The sequence below is a fragment of the Squalius cephalus genome (genome assembly GCF_949319135.1).
Source record: "Squalius cephalus genome assembly, chromosome: 10".
Taxonomy (NCBI): Eukaryota; Metazoa; Chordata; class Actinopteri; order Cypriniformes; family Leuciscidae; genus Squalius; species Squalius cephalus.
In genome coordinates this window covers 1,862,002-1,876,467 of record NC_137131.1, presented here as the reverse complement: position 1 = coordinate 1,876,467, position 14,466 = coordinate 1,862,002, and the positions used below count along the sequence as shown (strand labels likewise).

Sequence of the window (14,466 nt, the reverse complement as noted above, 5' to 3'; positions counted from 1 at the left end):
TCAAAATCTGCTATCAAAAGTAAAAATAAAAATAAAAACTCAATATGAACTCAAACATTTCTCAACAAATGAGCTGAGCTGCTATAAATGTTCATGTTATGGTTCTATACATTTACTGTATGGCAACTATTGGCTCTTATTTGTCATAAAAAGTTGTAGTTTTTAGTTTTTCGGAGGAACATCTGAGACCAGGTTGATGCATGAACGAGCAATAACATTCACCTGTGAGATAAAGAACACCTAAAGAAGAATCATAACTGAGATGTCATGAATATCTCGAGAGCTCGTACTCGACAGCGATGAGAATAAACTGAGCAAATTCTGAATGTGTATTTTACTCTTTCTACTCGACGCTTAATTCAATGTGACTTTGTAATTATTTGTTTCAGAGTGAAAACTGATACCAAAAGATGCCAAAAATGTTCAATCAAAAGTCATAGCTCTCAATATGACCACAAATATTTCTATTCAAAGCTGCAATAAAAATTCCTTTTATAAGTCTTTACTCTTACTGGATTATGACTACAGAATCATTTAGGACTGTTTTGTATTATAAAAACTGTGTGTGTGTGTGTGTGTGTGTGTGTGTGTGTGTGTGTGTGTGTGTGTGTGTGTGTGTGTGTGTGTGTGTGAGTGAGAGTGTGTGTGTGTGTGTGTGTGAGTGTGTTTGTGTGTGAGTGTGATTGTGTGTGTGTGCATGTGTGTGTGTGTGCATGTGTGTGTATGTGTGGATGTGTGTGAGTGTGTATGTGTGCATGTGTGTGTGTGTGAGTGAGTGAGTGTGTATGTTTGCATGTGTGTGTGTGTGTGTGTGTGTTGCTCATCTCCAGAGTAAGCTGAGGGGGTCTGTGTGTGTGTGTGTGTGTGTGTGTGTGTGTGTGTGTGTGTGTGTGTGTGTGTGTGTGTGTGTGTGTCGCTCAGCTCCAGAGGAAGCTGAACATGAGGGTGGGTGTGTGAGTATGTGTGTGTGCATGTGTGTGAGTGTGTATGTGTGCATGTGAGTGTATGTGTGTGAGTGTGTACATGTGCATGTGTGTGAGTATATGTGTGCATGTGTGTGTGTGTCGCTCAGCTCCAGAGGAAGCTGATGGTTAGGTTGGGTGTGAGAGTGTGTGTGTGCATGTGTGTGAGTGTATGTGTGCATGTGTGTGAGTGTATGTGTGCATGTGTGTGAGTGTGTGTGCGTGTGAGTGTGTACGTGTGTGTGTGTGTGTGTGTGTCGCTCAGCTCCAGAGGAAGCTGAAGGTGAGGGTGGGTGTGTGAGTGCGGGGGGGTTATTTTAGCTAGTGAGCGGATGTTTAACTGAACCAACTTTTAACTGAACCCTGTGTGTGGAGATGCAAAGATACCGAACAAAGACCTAAAGCTGGTTCCCTCCCTCACCGCAACACCTGACGCACGGGCCGAGGAGAAACGGCACGTTTCCTCTGAGATCTTCAAGTGCTTGTTCTCAGCTCAACCTCCATGCCAGGGTTTGGTTAGACTTCTTAAAAGGCGGCTGAGGAGACGCTTGATAAAAGGCAGATAATTTTAAACCATTCATATGTAAATGCAGGTACGCATCCGGAAAACTGAGCAAAAAAGAAAAAAGATTACCTTTCTTTTTTTTTACCACTGTCTTTTTTTAGATCGTTCCTCAGAACTCTGGGCATTGTAAAAAAAAAAAAAGATATTTTTCAGTTTTATTTATGAAAGTGTCAAGACTCTGTGAAAGAACTTTGACTAACTGTAGAATAATGAAATGCACACATGCATCAGGCCCGTCCGCAACAAATATATATTTCTGTATATCACTCTATACTTTCTATGCTTTATGATGATGATAATGCAGTCATTAAAATAGTCCAAATTGTCCCTGAGAATTCAGGGTTCCCACATCTTTAGACCAATAAAATTCCATGACTTTTCCAGGCTTTGATGATGAGGATTATTTTTATATATACATTTGTAAAAGATTCTATTAATTTCCATGACTTCTCCAGGCCTAAAAATCAGAATTTTACAATTTCTAGGTTAAAGATTACCATAGTATTACCACACATGCTCCAAACCCATTGTATATGCATGCATGTTATGATGTTTTTTATAAGTTTATGCTTATTGTCACTAAAATATTTAAAATAATAAAATACAAACTTACTATAAAATTACAAAAAAGCATGTCAGGGAAATCTTATTCTTTAACACACTATATAAAGGTAATACAATATTATTGTTTAAAGTAATAAATCAGAATTGTACAATTTCAAGGTTAAAGTAAACCTAAGTTTTACCATATATGTTCAAAAACCATTGCATATCCAAGCTGTTTTTTCCGTTTCCTTACAAAATGCTGATTCTTGGACTTTTTAAATATTACATTATTTAAAATAATATATATAAACATATGCCATGTAAATGATGGAAATACCATGGTATTGTTTAAAGTGCCTCACAGCACAATGAAATATGAACATGGAAACCAAATGGGACTATGTACAATCTGCATAATTTTCCAGGAAATCACCATTTTAAAATCCCCCTGATATTCCAGCTTTTCTCACTGATAACGGCTCAGTCGAGGTACGACTGGTCAGCGCGAGCTGCTTTGTTGGCGCTATAAATGATTTACGATGCCGGTTTCTGGAACATCAATACCATCTCGTTTCTAATTAAAAAGAAGCCGCCCACAATATTGCACACGGCGGTATTCACTCGAGCAGGACGACGAGAAGATCTTTCCAAAAAGAAGAGCTACCGCAGAGGATTTTTCTGTGTTTTGGAACATGTTTATTTCCACAGTTTCACATTTTCAGTTAATATGCTGAGTAGATCAATTGAAGAGAAAAGCGGAGGGCACACGCAGTTCGAGATTTTCCAGTGAGTCAGACGTGTTTTACTTTGTTAAATACGGACGTCCTTTCAAGTAACGGAAAGTGAAAAAGGAAACATAGGTAATTCTGAGTCAAACATGCACACTTCTGAACGTGAGTCACTTTTGTATGTGTGTGAACCAGCATTGCAAACATAAGCTGTGTATATCTGCAACTGCAAAAACACCATTGAATGAGCACAAAATAAAAACCATGCCTACGATCTATAAAGATGGTGCTAAAATGACTGTTTATTCACGTGCATTGCTCATTCAACAAATGCACTATAGTGACTGCGTTTGTAGAACTCACATTATAAAAATGCATGTCAAATACTGTCTTTTGGTGAAATAATTCACAAAGACATTAATTCTTCTCATGCTCAAAGCAAAGAAAAATAACAACATCCACATCGCATGATATTCACTAACTAATAATATCACCAATATTCTCTGAAATACCATGCAAAAGCATTGTGCATGAACATGGTGATCATTCAGTGTCATGGCATTACCATCTGATGCTGCCACTGTGTGTTGTGTGAGTCTAAGTAGTTACACTTGACCGGTTTTTGGCTCAAATTGAATCTTTATCCTGTAGCATGTGGTGTGTGTGTGTGTGTGTGTGTGTGTGTGTGTGAGTGGCTGGGAGGTTATGGTGGGTGTGAAATGTGGCCATATGTGGACATATAGAGACTCTGAGTTCATCATGTGACCCTCAGAGAACCACAAAACCACCACAGACAGAGTCACAGTCAGACAGCAGGGGGCGCTAGAGAAAACCCTGATCCAAAACCCAGCGAACTGACGACATAAACCACGATGAGTGGACAAACGAATCCAATATGGTGGCTGTGTCAATGGAAATGTTAATTATACTTTCAGAAACAATCTTCACAGTTTGGTTATTTCACCATATATTTGTGTGTCAGCAGATTCTGATTGGATGTTTTTATCATTAAAAAAAATTGGTCTGAAAGTGATTCCAATGTTGTTTTTGTTATTGCTGTGGTGTGGACTTCGCTGTTCTCCTGGAATTAGAATGAATATTAATTTATATGTTCATTTATATTGAAAATAAATGCCTTTTCGATCTGATATGTGATGGGAAAGGGAGTAGAGCGAGTTCAGCAAAAAACGGATTTGAACTCGGGTCGATTTGCATCAAAACTTTCTGCCACGCGCCGTACTTCTACTGTTGATAATCCAGCGTCTTCTGTCATTTTGACGTCAGTGGGCGGAGTTAGTGTGAATAGACACTCCATTATTGATTATGGTGTTTGCGTACTTGCATAAACTCCTAAAAATAAATGTTCTTTATTGGTATCTATGGTTTCATGAAGGAACTTTATCATCCATCCTTTCCAGGTTCTTTATACTGGAAAAAGGTACTTTAGATTATTAAAATGTTATGAAAGGTTCTTTGGGGAATCCATAATCCCAGCAAGCAATTTTGCGTTTAAAAGACGTCTAATAGCCGTCCAAACACGGTCCAGACGTTGATTGAACGCAAAATTTGGGCTGTCAGTGAAAATTTAATAGACGTCTAACCATCGCCCAATAATTGACTAGTCATCTAAAATATGAACATGTCAAATAAATAAAAACCAAACGCCTTGTAATCACTGTTGACTTTGCTTACATGATGGAATATCATTCATCTCACAAGTTATTTTAGCAAAAACGACATGTAACCAAATTCAAGGTTATTTTGGCTAAAAGTAGGTTACTCATAAGCCCTATTCCGACGAGATTAACTTTACCAGGGTAGATGGAGTGTAATTTTACCACAGGACGTCTGTAATATTAATGGTCAATCCGCACAGGATAAGAGATCTCAGTAAACTAGCAGAAGTGAGAGAGTAACTCGATTTACACACCGCCGTCACTCCTGTCATCATGTGTGTGTTACGCTGCTTCCTGATATCACGTGCACAAACACATATAACCTATATTTATATATATAAAACAGTTATGTCCGGTCGAACGATGTATTAATTAACTTCAGATTGGATTGTGTAAAAGGCACTAACCTAACGCTAAAAGATGTTTCGTGCCTCTAAACAAGTGCTGTCGATCTTCTTTCTGATCTGAATGGTGTGTGTGAAACACTTGAGTTTTGCCACAGACTCGTTCCAGCGACTAGAACGCAACTGATGCTTTTTCAAGCGTCTCCATACTTGAAAAACTGCAGAAAACTACTTTTAAACTAGAAATGATGAAATATTTACGTATTTACAGCGGGTCTATTCGCACGGGATTAGTGTTACCTGAGGACATTTCTCCGGACCTTTTCACTGAAGGTAAAAGTCGTCGTAATCTTTACTGACATTGTCCGTCATGATCACTGAGATGCACATTCGGACGGGACTAAAATCACAGAGAAGCTCTGGTAATTATTACTTTACCCCTCCTCTCCATGTTAAACCAGTCCCGTCCGAATAGGCTATAGCCAGACTATATCGGGTCTATAGTTAACCGAGACGGTGAAATGACGGCTATTGGGCAAAAGCCCCTTGTGAAGAGTGTGTTTCTGGTCAGTAGCGTCTCACTAGGGTTTGTATCAGAGCTGAAGAGGAAGATGAAGGTGTGGAACGGGTCTCACCCCTGAAGAGGGCAGTCTTTTCTCCTCAGGGTTGTGTCTCACGGGTAATGCGCCGTACAGCCTAACACCTCGATCTCCTACACTGAATCTGCTCTGTAGAGATGGAGAAGAGGAGAGGCGGAAGGAGACAGAGAGGAGAGAAAACACAGGACAACGGACCCAACTTAGAAGTGAAACGACTGATTCATCATTGACAGACAACCAATGAGAGCTTCACAAATCAAAACATCATCAATACCCAACAGGACTTTCCCTCACTGACATTTTTACTATAGTATCTAAGGTGTTTACCCATAATCCACCCTCTAATATTATGGATATATGGCTCAGGTCCCTCTTTCAATGTGTGTTTATGGGACTTTTCCAGCTGTTTTATCATCCAGTGGGTGTAAAGCGTGCCTTTAATACTTCAGGCGTTTGATCACATCATGATCAGCACTAGTACAAGTGATGATTGACTTAAATGCCACTGGAACATATTGAGCTCAGCGTGAATCATGACATATGAACTGATTTCAGTCAGTCATTCTGGCCTCTTCCCACTGCGTGTTCATGTATCTGTGTGTGTGTGTGTGTGTGAGAGATCTCCTCTGTCCCACTCTGTGTGTGAGGCTTGTTTGAGGAAACGCTCCCGGCAGGAGTTTTGGCAGTCTGGGTTTAGGATTCGGAGCAATCCAACATCTAATGATTCACACAAGAGAGTGTGCCAAACACACACACACACACACAGCACACAGAGAGACATATGAAACTAGTGTAGTGTACTTGTAGTGCACACCGCTGTCTCTCAAATGACCTGAGAGAAAAATTACAACCGGATGATGAAATACGGCCTCAGGCTCATTGATAAAATAGCATGGTACATGTATATGGTTATACCATGGTATTCTTTAAAGTCCCAAAGCACAGCCCTGCATCTTGGATAAAAACTAATTTGATGATGCTGAGTTAAAAAATATCAATAAAAACTTTCCATCATGTAGTTATATACAGTGTTGTGCAAGTTACTCTGGAAATGTAATTAAATTACTGATTACTCCTTTTAAAAGTAATCAAGCTACTGTTCTGATTACTTTATTTCAAAAGTTAGTTAATGTAATGTAATTAGTTTTAATTAGTACAGAAAACCCAGAATAACCTCTTGCTCATGAATTAACTCTATTGGGAAGTGCATACTCTATCTCAGAACAAACAAAATTAAGTCAATTTCTTCTGACTTTTTTAACTTTGAAATATTTTTATATCTGGACTGGACTCGACAGTAGAAGTTGATGCATTGCTCTCCGCGCACGATGCTTTCTCGAGAAGTTTTCCCACGCTGCGCTTTCAGGCGTGTTAACAAATTAGATGTGGAGTTTTCCACAGTTGAAAAGGTTTTCTTCCCCTCACATAATTGACAGTAACAATAATGTTCTTACCGTTGACAGAAATAAACTCAAAATAATGATTGTATTTCCAGCTACAGAACGCGTAATGTTCTCTCTCCATGAGTAGATGACATCGCGGGCATCTGAAAAGCTATTTCTCTTTTTACAATCTGGATGAACAAAGACTCCCGGTCTCTGGAATTCTCTCCCAGTCAACATCCGTAATTCAGACTCGTTAGCTCAAAACTTAAAACTCATTTATTCACAACTGCTTATCTTCCATGATTACTTTTTTTATTGCTGTTTTCTATTGACATAGTCATTTACTGTTATTTTCTGTTTTAATATTGTTACTGTTGCTACTTGTTGTATGGTGACCTTGAGTGGTTTGAAAGGCGCCTTAAATAAAATGCATTATTATTATTATTATTATTATTATTATTATGATAAAACACGCTGTCGGCAGCGATATAACACAGCTGTAACTTGTTATTTTGGAAATTATAATGCATTACATTCCTCCGTTCCTAAAAAAGAAACCAAATTACAGTAACACGTTATTTAGTAATGCGTTACATATGCATATATATATATATTAGCTTTAAAATAACTAAAACATTTTGTCAAAAGTTGTTGTTTTAATGTATTCAAAATTATCGTATTCAAAAATGTATTCAGTTTGTATTCAAAATTTATAATTTTTTATTTTATCACTTTTATTTTATCATTTAACTTGCAATCTGCAAAGGAGTGGAAAAATACTAATAATGGAATAATGTTAAATACTCCATTTAATGTCTAGAAACATAAAACACAAGCTTTTTCACAACATCTGTCATTTTCTGTCACTCTTTGAATGCAGTAAAACACCCACAGATGCAGAAAACATCTGTCCGTAATTCCAACCTTGAATTCAGGATTAGGCATGAAATAATGTCATTAAACAGATAGTTGTCGTCAGGCTCAGAGGAAGAGGGGAATCGTGTCTATGTGGAAGTTTTCTGCTGATTAATGGATAATGCAAGACAAATAGTTACAAATAGTTGTTTAAAGCAACAACAAAAAAATGCAACAGAATCATATTTTCTTTGTGCTCGAGCAAAACATGCACTATTTCTGGAATCAGCACACCAAACATTAGTAAGAAACAAGTATTGGATTTCATTCAACGGTGGAGTAGCATATAAATATGATAAAGACAAAACAGGTGTTTATGTTACACATCTCATGGACATGCACATCTCAAAGTACCACGGTAATACCATCACTATATCATAATACTGTCAATGTGTTGTATTTGCATTGCCAAAAATGAACATGTTTTTAATAAAGTTTGATGTCAAATCTTTCCTCACACTAATATATGTCAATCAGTTTCTCTCAGCCAGCCGATTGTCTTGAAAACGCAAGCAAACAACCCACACGTGAAGTGATTCGGCTGAGCGCTGGATGATTCTGCATTTCACTGTAAACCAGAAAGTGTCGTATGACTAACAATATGCTGTCAAGTAAATCTGAAGTGCTGTATTTAGCGCGTGAGAATGTCCCTCATCAGATGTGGCAGATCGGGCCGGCCACGACGCTAATCGCTCAGACAGATTGAAGATGTTGTCATCTATGCTCCTTTCTTTCTTTCTTTCTTTCTCTCTGATTTGAATGCCTCTCTCATCACTACAGCTAAACTTAGACACACAACAGGGGTTTTCTGCACCTCGAGTCTTCCTGTTAACCACGGCACGTGTCCGTAATCGACCTGCCCTTTACTGCACACTTTACTGTAACCCGTGGGTGACTTTAGGGGACATTTCTGAACGTTTCGAACCAGACAGCTACCAGAATGATTGTGGTTAAATCACTCGTTTGACTGGAAGATGAGGCTCGTGGATTAAAATTAGTAGATGACACGTTGTTTTGTATTCCTGTTATCATGCGACACGGCTACTAAAACATAGTTGAAACTCAAACATAACTTTAACATATTGTTCTTCTGAGTAATGAATCGATCACGATAAGACCAGTGTTGTTACTGTTAACTAAAACTAATATGATTTAAACAATGAAATTATATACCTCTCATCACTATTTATTCACCCTCAACTTGCTTCAAATCTTTCTTCTGCTGAACACAAAAGAAGATAATTTGAAGAAACGGTTATTGGACCCCATTGACTTCCATAGTATTTTTTTTCCTACTATGGAAGTCAATGGGGTCCAAAAACTGTTTGGTCGACATTCTTCAAAATATCTACTTTTGTGTTCAGCAGAAGAAAGATTTGAGGGTTTCATTATTAAGTGAACTATTCCTTTAAATAAACCAGCAAAGGGACGTTTAAAAACAAACAAACAAGACCAAATCTGCATGAAAGAGAAACCCAAAGCACCAGCTGCTAGATGCAAATATTCCCTAAACCACAAGACCATTACTGCAGTTTGAATATTGGATATTATTACAATGCAAATTGCATAGTGCCAGAGATTAAGTTGCAATTATGGCCTGAAAAGCATCTAGACGGGTGGAATGATTCTATTCCAGGCGCTAAAGCACTGAGCCGTCCACAGTAGGGATGTACTTAGTAATATTAAATATAGTATAAAATACTAGGTGGTGTGGCTGCGTACTTCAGTAAGTGTGTGTTTAAGTGATGATCATGCCAAACACTTAACGCTTGCTCAGTAAATGAACTCCATCAGCAGGAGAGTAGAAACATGAAGATCCTCATATCATACCATGTTATTTTTGCCGTGAAACTTCATTGTTCACTGTGATCAAGTCTGTCAAGCACAAAATCTGGAAACAAATACATGTTCTGATTTAAATTTACGATACTTTTATGATGTTTTAGTCATATGTTTCATATATGCTTCAAAGAGCGGCGTGAGTGAATCTTCATTAAACTGGTGCTTCATTAAAGTTCTGTCCAGTAACAGACGTGTTTTTCTGTCCGCGAGTCATTAGACATAATCAAAACAAACTAATATAAAAGTGGGCGGCCGTTTATAAATGAGACAGAAACGGATCCGACTCTGGCTGACTTTCTCTTTGGAGAGATCGTTAGATTTCTCGTTAGTCTCTCACAGATTCTGTCTCATTATGCAAATAGGGGGAATTGTTTTTCGGTTGTGTGTGTGTGTGTGTGTGCGCGTTTAATTAGGATAACAGAAAAATGAGGATGGGGTACTGTTGAAGAGAACATCTGCAACACAATACAAGACAAACACACACTCATATACACACAAACCCTCACACACTCATATAAACACACACACCATACACTCATATACACACATGCACACAAACACACACATACACACACAAACACACACACGCACACACTCATATACACACACACGCACACAAACACACACACAAACCCACACAAACTCATATACTCACATGCACATGCACACGCACACAAACACACACACGCACAAACACAAACCCACACACACACACACACACACACACACACAAATCCACACACACAAACACAAACCCACACACTCAGACACACACACAAACACACACACTCAAACCCACACTCACAAACACACACACACACATACACACACACGCACACACTCATATACACACACACGCACACAAACACACACACAAACCCACACAAACTCATATACTCACATGCACATGCACACGCACACAAACACACACACGCACAAACACAAACCCACACACACACACACACACAAATCCACACACACAAACACAAACCCACACACTCAGACACACACACTCATATACACACACACACACACTCACACACACACTCATATACACACAAACCCTCACACACTCATATAAACACACACACCATACACTCATACACACTCATATACACACATGCACACAAACACACACATACACACACTCATACACACACAAACACACACACGCACACACTCATATACACACACACGCACACAAACACACACACAAACCCACACACACTCATATACTCACATGCACACACAAACACAAACACACACACACACACACACACAAATCCACACACACACAAACACAAACCCACACACTCAGACACACACGCAAACACACACACTCAAACCCACACTCACAAACACACACACTCATATACACAGACACACAAACATACACACTCAAACCCTAAAAGTTGCTTTTTTTTTTTTTACTGTTTTGAAAAATATATTAATAATTTTATTAATTATTTTTCAAATTCAGGACATTCCTGGGTGAAGTGAGGTGAGCTGAGATTCTCCAGCTGAATAAACCGCGACACACACACATTATTTCTGTGGGACGACGATGCTTATCTGTGACATTTAGCTACTTAAAACTAATCTAAAGCGAAGGAGTGATCCGACCGATGGCTTTTATTTCTCTCTGCGGTTGCATCACAGCACAAATCTCTAAAGCACACGATGTTCCCACAGGCCTTTACATCCAAAATAACTCCTGCTGGAAGCTGTCCAGTTAATAACTGTGTTTGTACAATCAACATATTGTTTTGGCCATGTGAAGATGAATGACCTGTTTAAACGAGTGAGACGGACAGACAGAGAGAGACAGAGTGTTGTTGATGATCGGATGAGTAGAAATGAAAATAAGCTGCTGTGAATATTTGCAGATGTTAAAATATAAATATTCTAGCAGATTTTTACAATTTATGGAGAAAATATGAGCCAAACTCACGGCCATATTGTTAGGGTTTTGTGATTGGCCGGGACGTTACTATGCGGTTGCTAAGGTCGGTGTTCACATTGGTTTTAACTGCATTGTTATGCATTCCCTATGGTTTCCTTGCATTACTATACAGTTTCTAGGGACAGCAATAATGATGACTGACAAATTCCACTGAAAATATAAATAAAAAGCATGATTTAAGTATGCAGTGAGTCTGTAAGTGCACGTGCACATTATCGTGCCTTTTTGTGGCTGTCAAACTCACAGTCAGAGTGAGAACAACAGAGACCAATCACGTTACTTTCATTTCAAATGCATTACTATACAACACTCAGAACAGCCAATCAGAGGCGGGTTTCTCTTCAAGGTGATGCTGACTGTGATCATGTGATTCAAACTGAAAACACATTCTGACTCTCAATCATCCTTTTGCCTTTACATAATCACAGGGATGCTAACAAAACTTCTTATGAGTAAAAACATGCACAGAATTTACACAGAATCTCTTTAACATCTCAGTTGTTACTCACAGACAGAAAAGAGATAAAACGAGGACTTTGTCTGATGCTTCCTACACTGACAAAAATGAGTTTTGCTGCTTGTTCAAATTGCTTGATTAAAATGAGCTTAAGCAACACAATTGCTATACATTGTGTCCAAACTTAATTTGATTGTGTTCAATCTGTTTAAATATAGGTAAAATTTAAGTTTACTTAATCCATTTGTGTTGGATTACATGAATGATTTGTGTTGCATTAACTGAAACTGGGCGGTGCTTGTTAGTTCCCAGCATGCTTTGCATATGGCTGAATTAAGAGAGAATAAATGTTGAAATTAAGTGTTATTTTATGTGTTTTTGAGAAAATAAGAAAAGGGGAAGACTTGATAGTGTGTAATTGTGTTTAATGTTCAATTACATTCAAATTATTAGAACCATTTAAATTACTTTGACTGAAAGAGTGTGTAAACTTAGCATTTAAGATTGGTTCATGCACTGAAAAGATTTATGAATTTATATTTAGTATAATTTACTTTGTTGATTGAACATAAATAGTCTGTGTTGATGGAACACAATTGTGTAAGTGGCTACCAAAGCAAACAATTTGTGTGCAACCAATGTCCACTATTCAATTGAGTAAATCCAATGAATTATTTTTTTCAGTGTACTCAGATGTTTCTTTTGACAGAAAGACTGTAGTTCTGTCATGACAACTGAGTTTTTAGCATGATAATGGATATGACTAGCCTGGATGCCAGCCTGAACTTAGCCCCGCCCACAACATTTGAGGTTGTGAAGTTCGGTCTGGCGTTGTGGAGCAACTGAGCTCGAACCAGAGCTGTTCGGACCAATCAGATTGTCAGGGCGGGCTTTATACGATGATGGACAGATGATCAACAGTAACGTAATCATCCACGTCACCAAAGAGCGCTTGGGTTAAATTCGTTTACAACAAAGATGGCTGCCGCTGGAGAACTGAGATGTGTAGATTCCGCCATCGTGTCTGTTAAAGAAGATATCGACAGCGCATTCATTTTAAAAGAGGAACAGAGTGATTTTTGATGTTCTGATGTGTGGTTTCTAAAGTGTTTTGGTGGTTGCTAGAGCGTTGCTTTGCAGTTGCTATGCTTTTCTGGGTGGTTGCCAGGGCGTTTCTATATGGTTGCTGAGAAAATCTGAGTAAATTTTAGTGTGGTGCATTGTGGTTGCTAGGGCATTGCTTTGTTGTTCTGGGTGGTTGCTAGGGCATTGCTATGTGGTTGCTAAGGAGGAGTGATTTTTAGGGTGATGGTATGTGGTTGCTATGGTGTTGCTATGTGGTTAATTATACCACCAGCCGCCCACAACATTTGAGGTCGGAAAGTTCGGTTTGGACTTGATCCGTTGCGATCAAGACATTTGTCGATCGGAAAGATGAATGAAGAACATACGTCACTTACTCCGTTGCTCTGATTGGTTGTAGGTCTATCCAATTGAGTGCAGAGGCATTTTCTTTCCTGGTTCGGTTGAAACACGCCCCATAATCACAGCCCAATGGAGCAGTATCAGACTCGAGTATGACGACGTCAGGCTACGATATGACAATATTGATATGTTTGGTCTTGGCAGAATAGATCTGCTACTCTGCTGCTGTTATTGTTGCTGCTTTTGTTTATTACTGCTTATGGATATTGTTGCTGCTGCTAAAGAGCAAGTACAAGACTTGCTACTGCCAATACACACACAACACGCTGCTGTGAGCAAGTAACACGTGCTGCTGCTTTACAATATAACATACATGAATAACCCGTAGCAGATCTACACAGGTGGAGCTGGGGAAGGTGGAGGGTTTCTGAAAGCGCGCAGCAACTGCTACAGAAAATACTGACCAAGTATTTGAAGGTTGAGCCGCGAGCTCATTGGCTACTGATACATCAGGAACCAATCAGGTGTGCCGTACAGAGAATTATGTGATTGCAATCAGATTGAGGTAAGGACCAATCAGACTGCACCATCTAGAGTTTCATGACATGCCAAGATATAGAAGTCTGCAAAATCTCAATATGAAACGTTTCGCAACAAATGATCCGAGCTGCTCTCCACATGAATTATTTTTCTCTCGTTAGGAAATCATAGGATAAACATCTGAGATAAAGTTGATATTTCAATGAAACATGATAACTAATGTCCTGAGCTCTGAACGAGCAACAAATATTCCTTTAATAATTGGACTGTAAGCTTGGCAACAGGTTTCTGTCGCTGAACCAATGGCATTGGAGCGCCGTCAGGCTTCTCCGTTCCTCATCCTCTTTCTTTCCAGAGTATTTGGTGTTATGTCATCCTTCCATACACAGTAATGACAAAAAAAGAGGCCGCATTAAAATAATCTTCCGTTTGCAGCCCAGACAAAAGAAGGAAAGTGATTTCTTAACATGAAAGCAATCTACTTACAACCATCTGCTCGTCGTCTAAATCAAAAGTGCT

At 38.8% G+C, this 14,466-nt stretch overlaps 2 protein-coding genes across 9 annotated transcripts in view; both read right to left on the bottom strand.

Annotated features, from left to right (window-relative positions):
* kif5ab (kinesin family member 5A, b) overlaps positions 1–14,466 on the bottom strand; it is a 581,587-nt gene that overhangs the window by 142,326 nt on the left and 424,795 nt on the right. The gene's annotated exons all lie outside the window — the stretch shown is intronic.
* Positions 1–14,466, bottom strand: part of tox2 (TOX high mobility group box family member 2) — a 139,684-nt gene that overhangs the window by 81,246 nt on the left and 43,972 nt on the right. For 5 of the 8 annotated variants that reach the window (XM_079883539.1, XM_079883537.1, XM_079883541.1 and 2 more), the window contains exon 2: positions 5,457–5,549. The exons of the other annotated variants lie outside the window; for them this stretch is intronic. In XM_079883539.1, the coding sequence (XP_079739665.1) occupies positions 5,457–5,549 (93 nt within the window). The remainder of the gene's footprint in view (positions 1–5,456; positions 5,550–14,466) is intronic. 8 annotated transcript variants of the gene reach the window in all.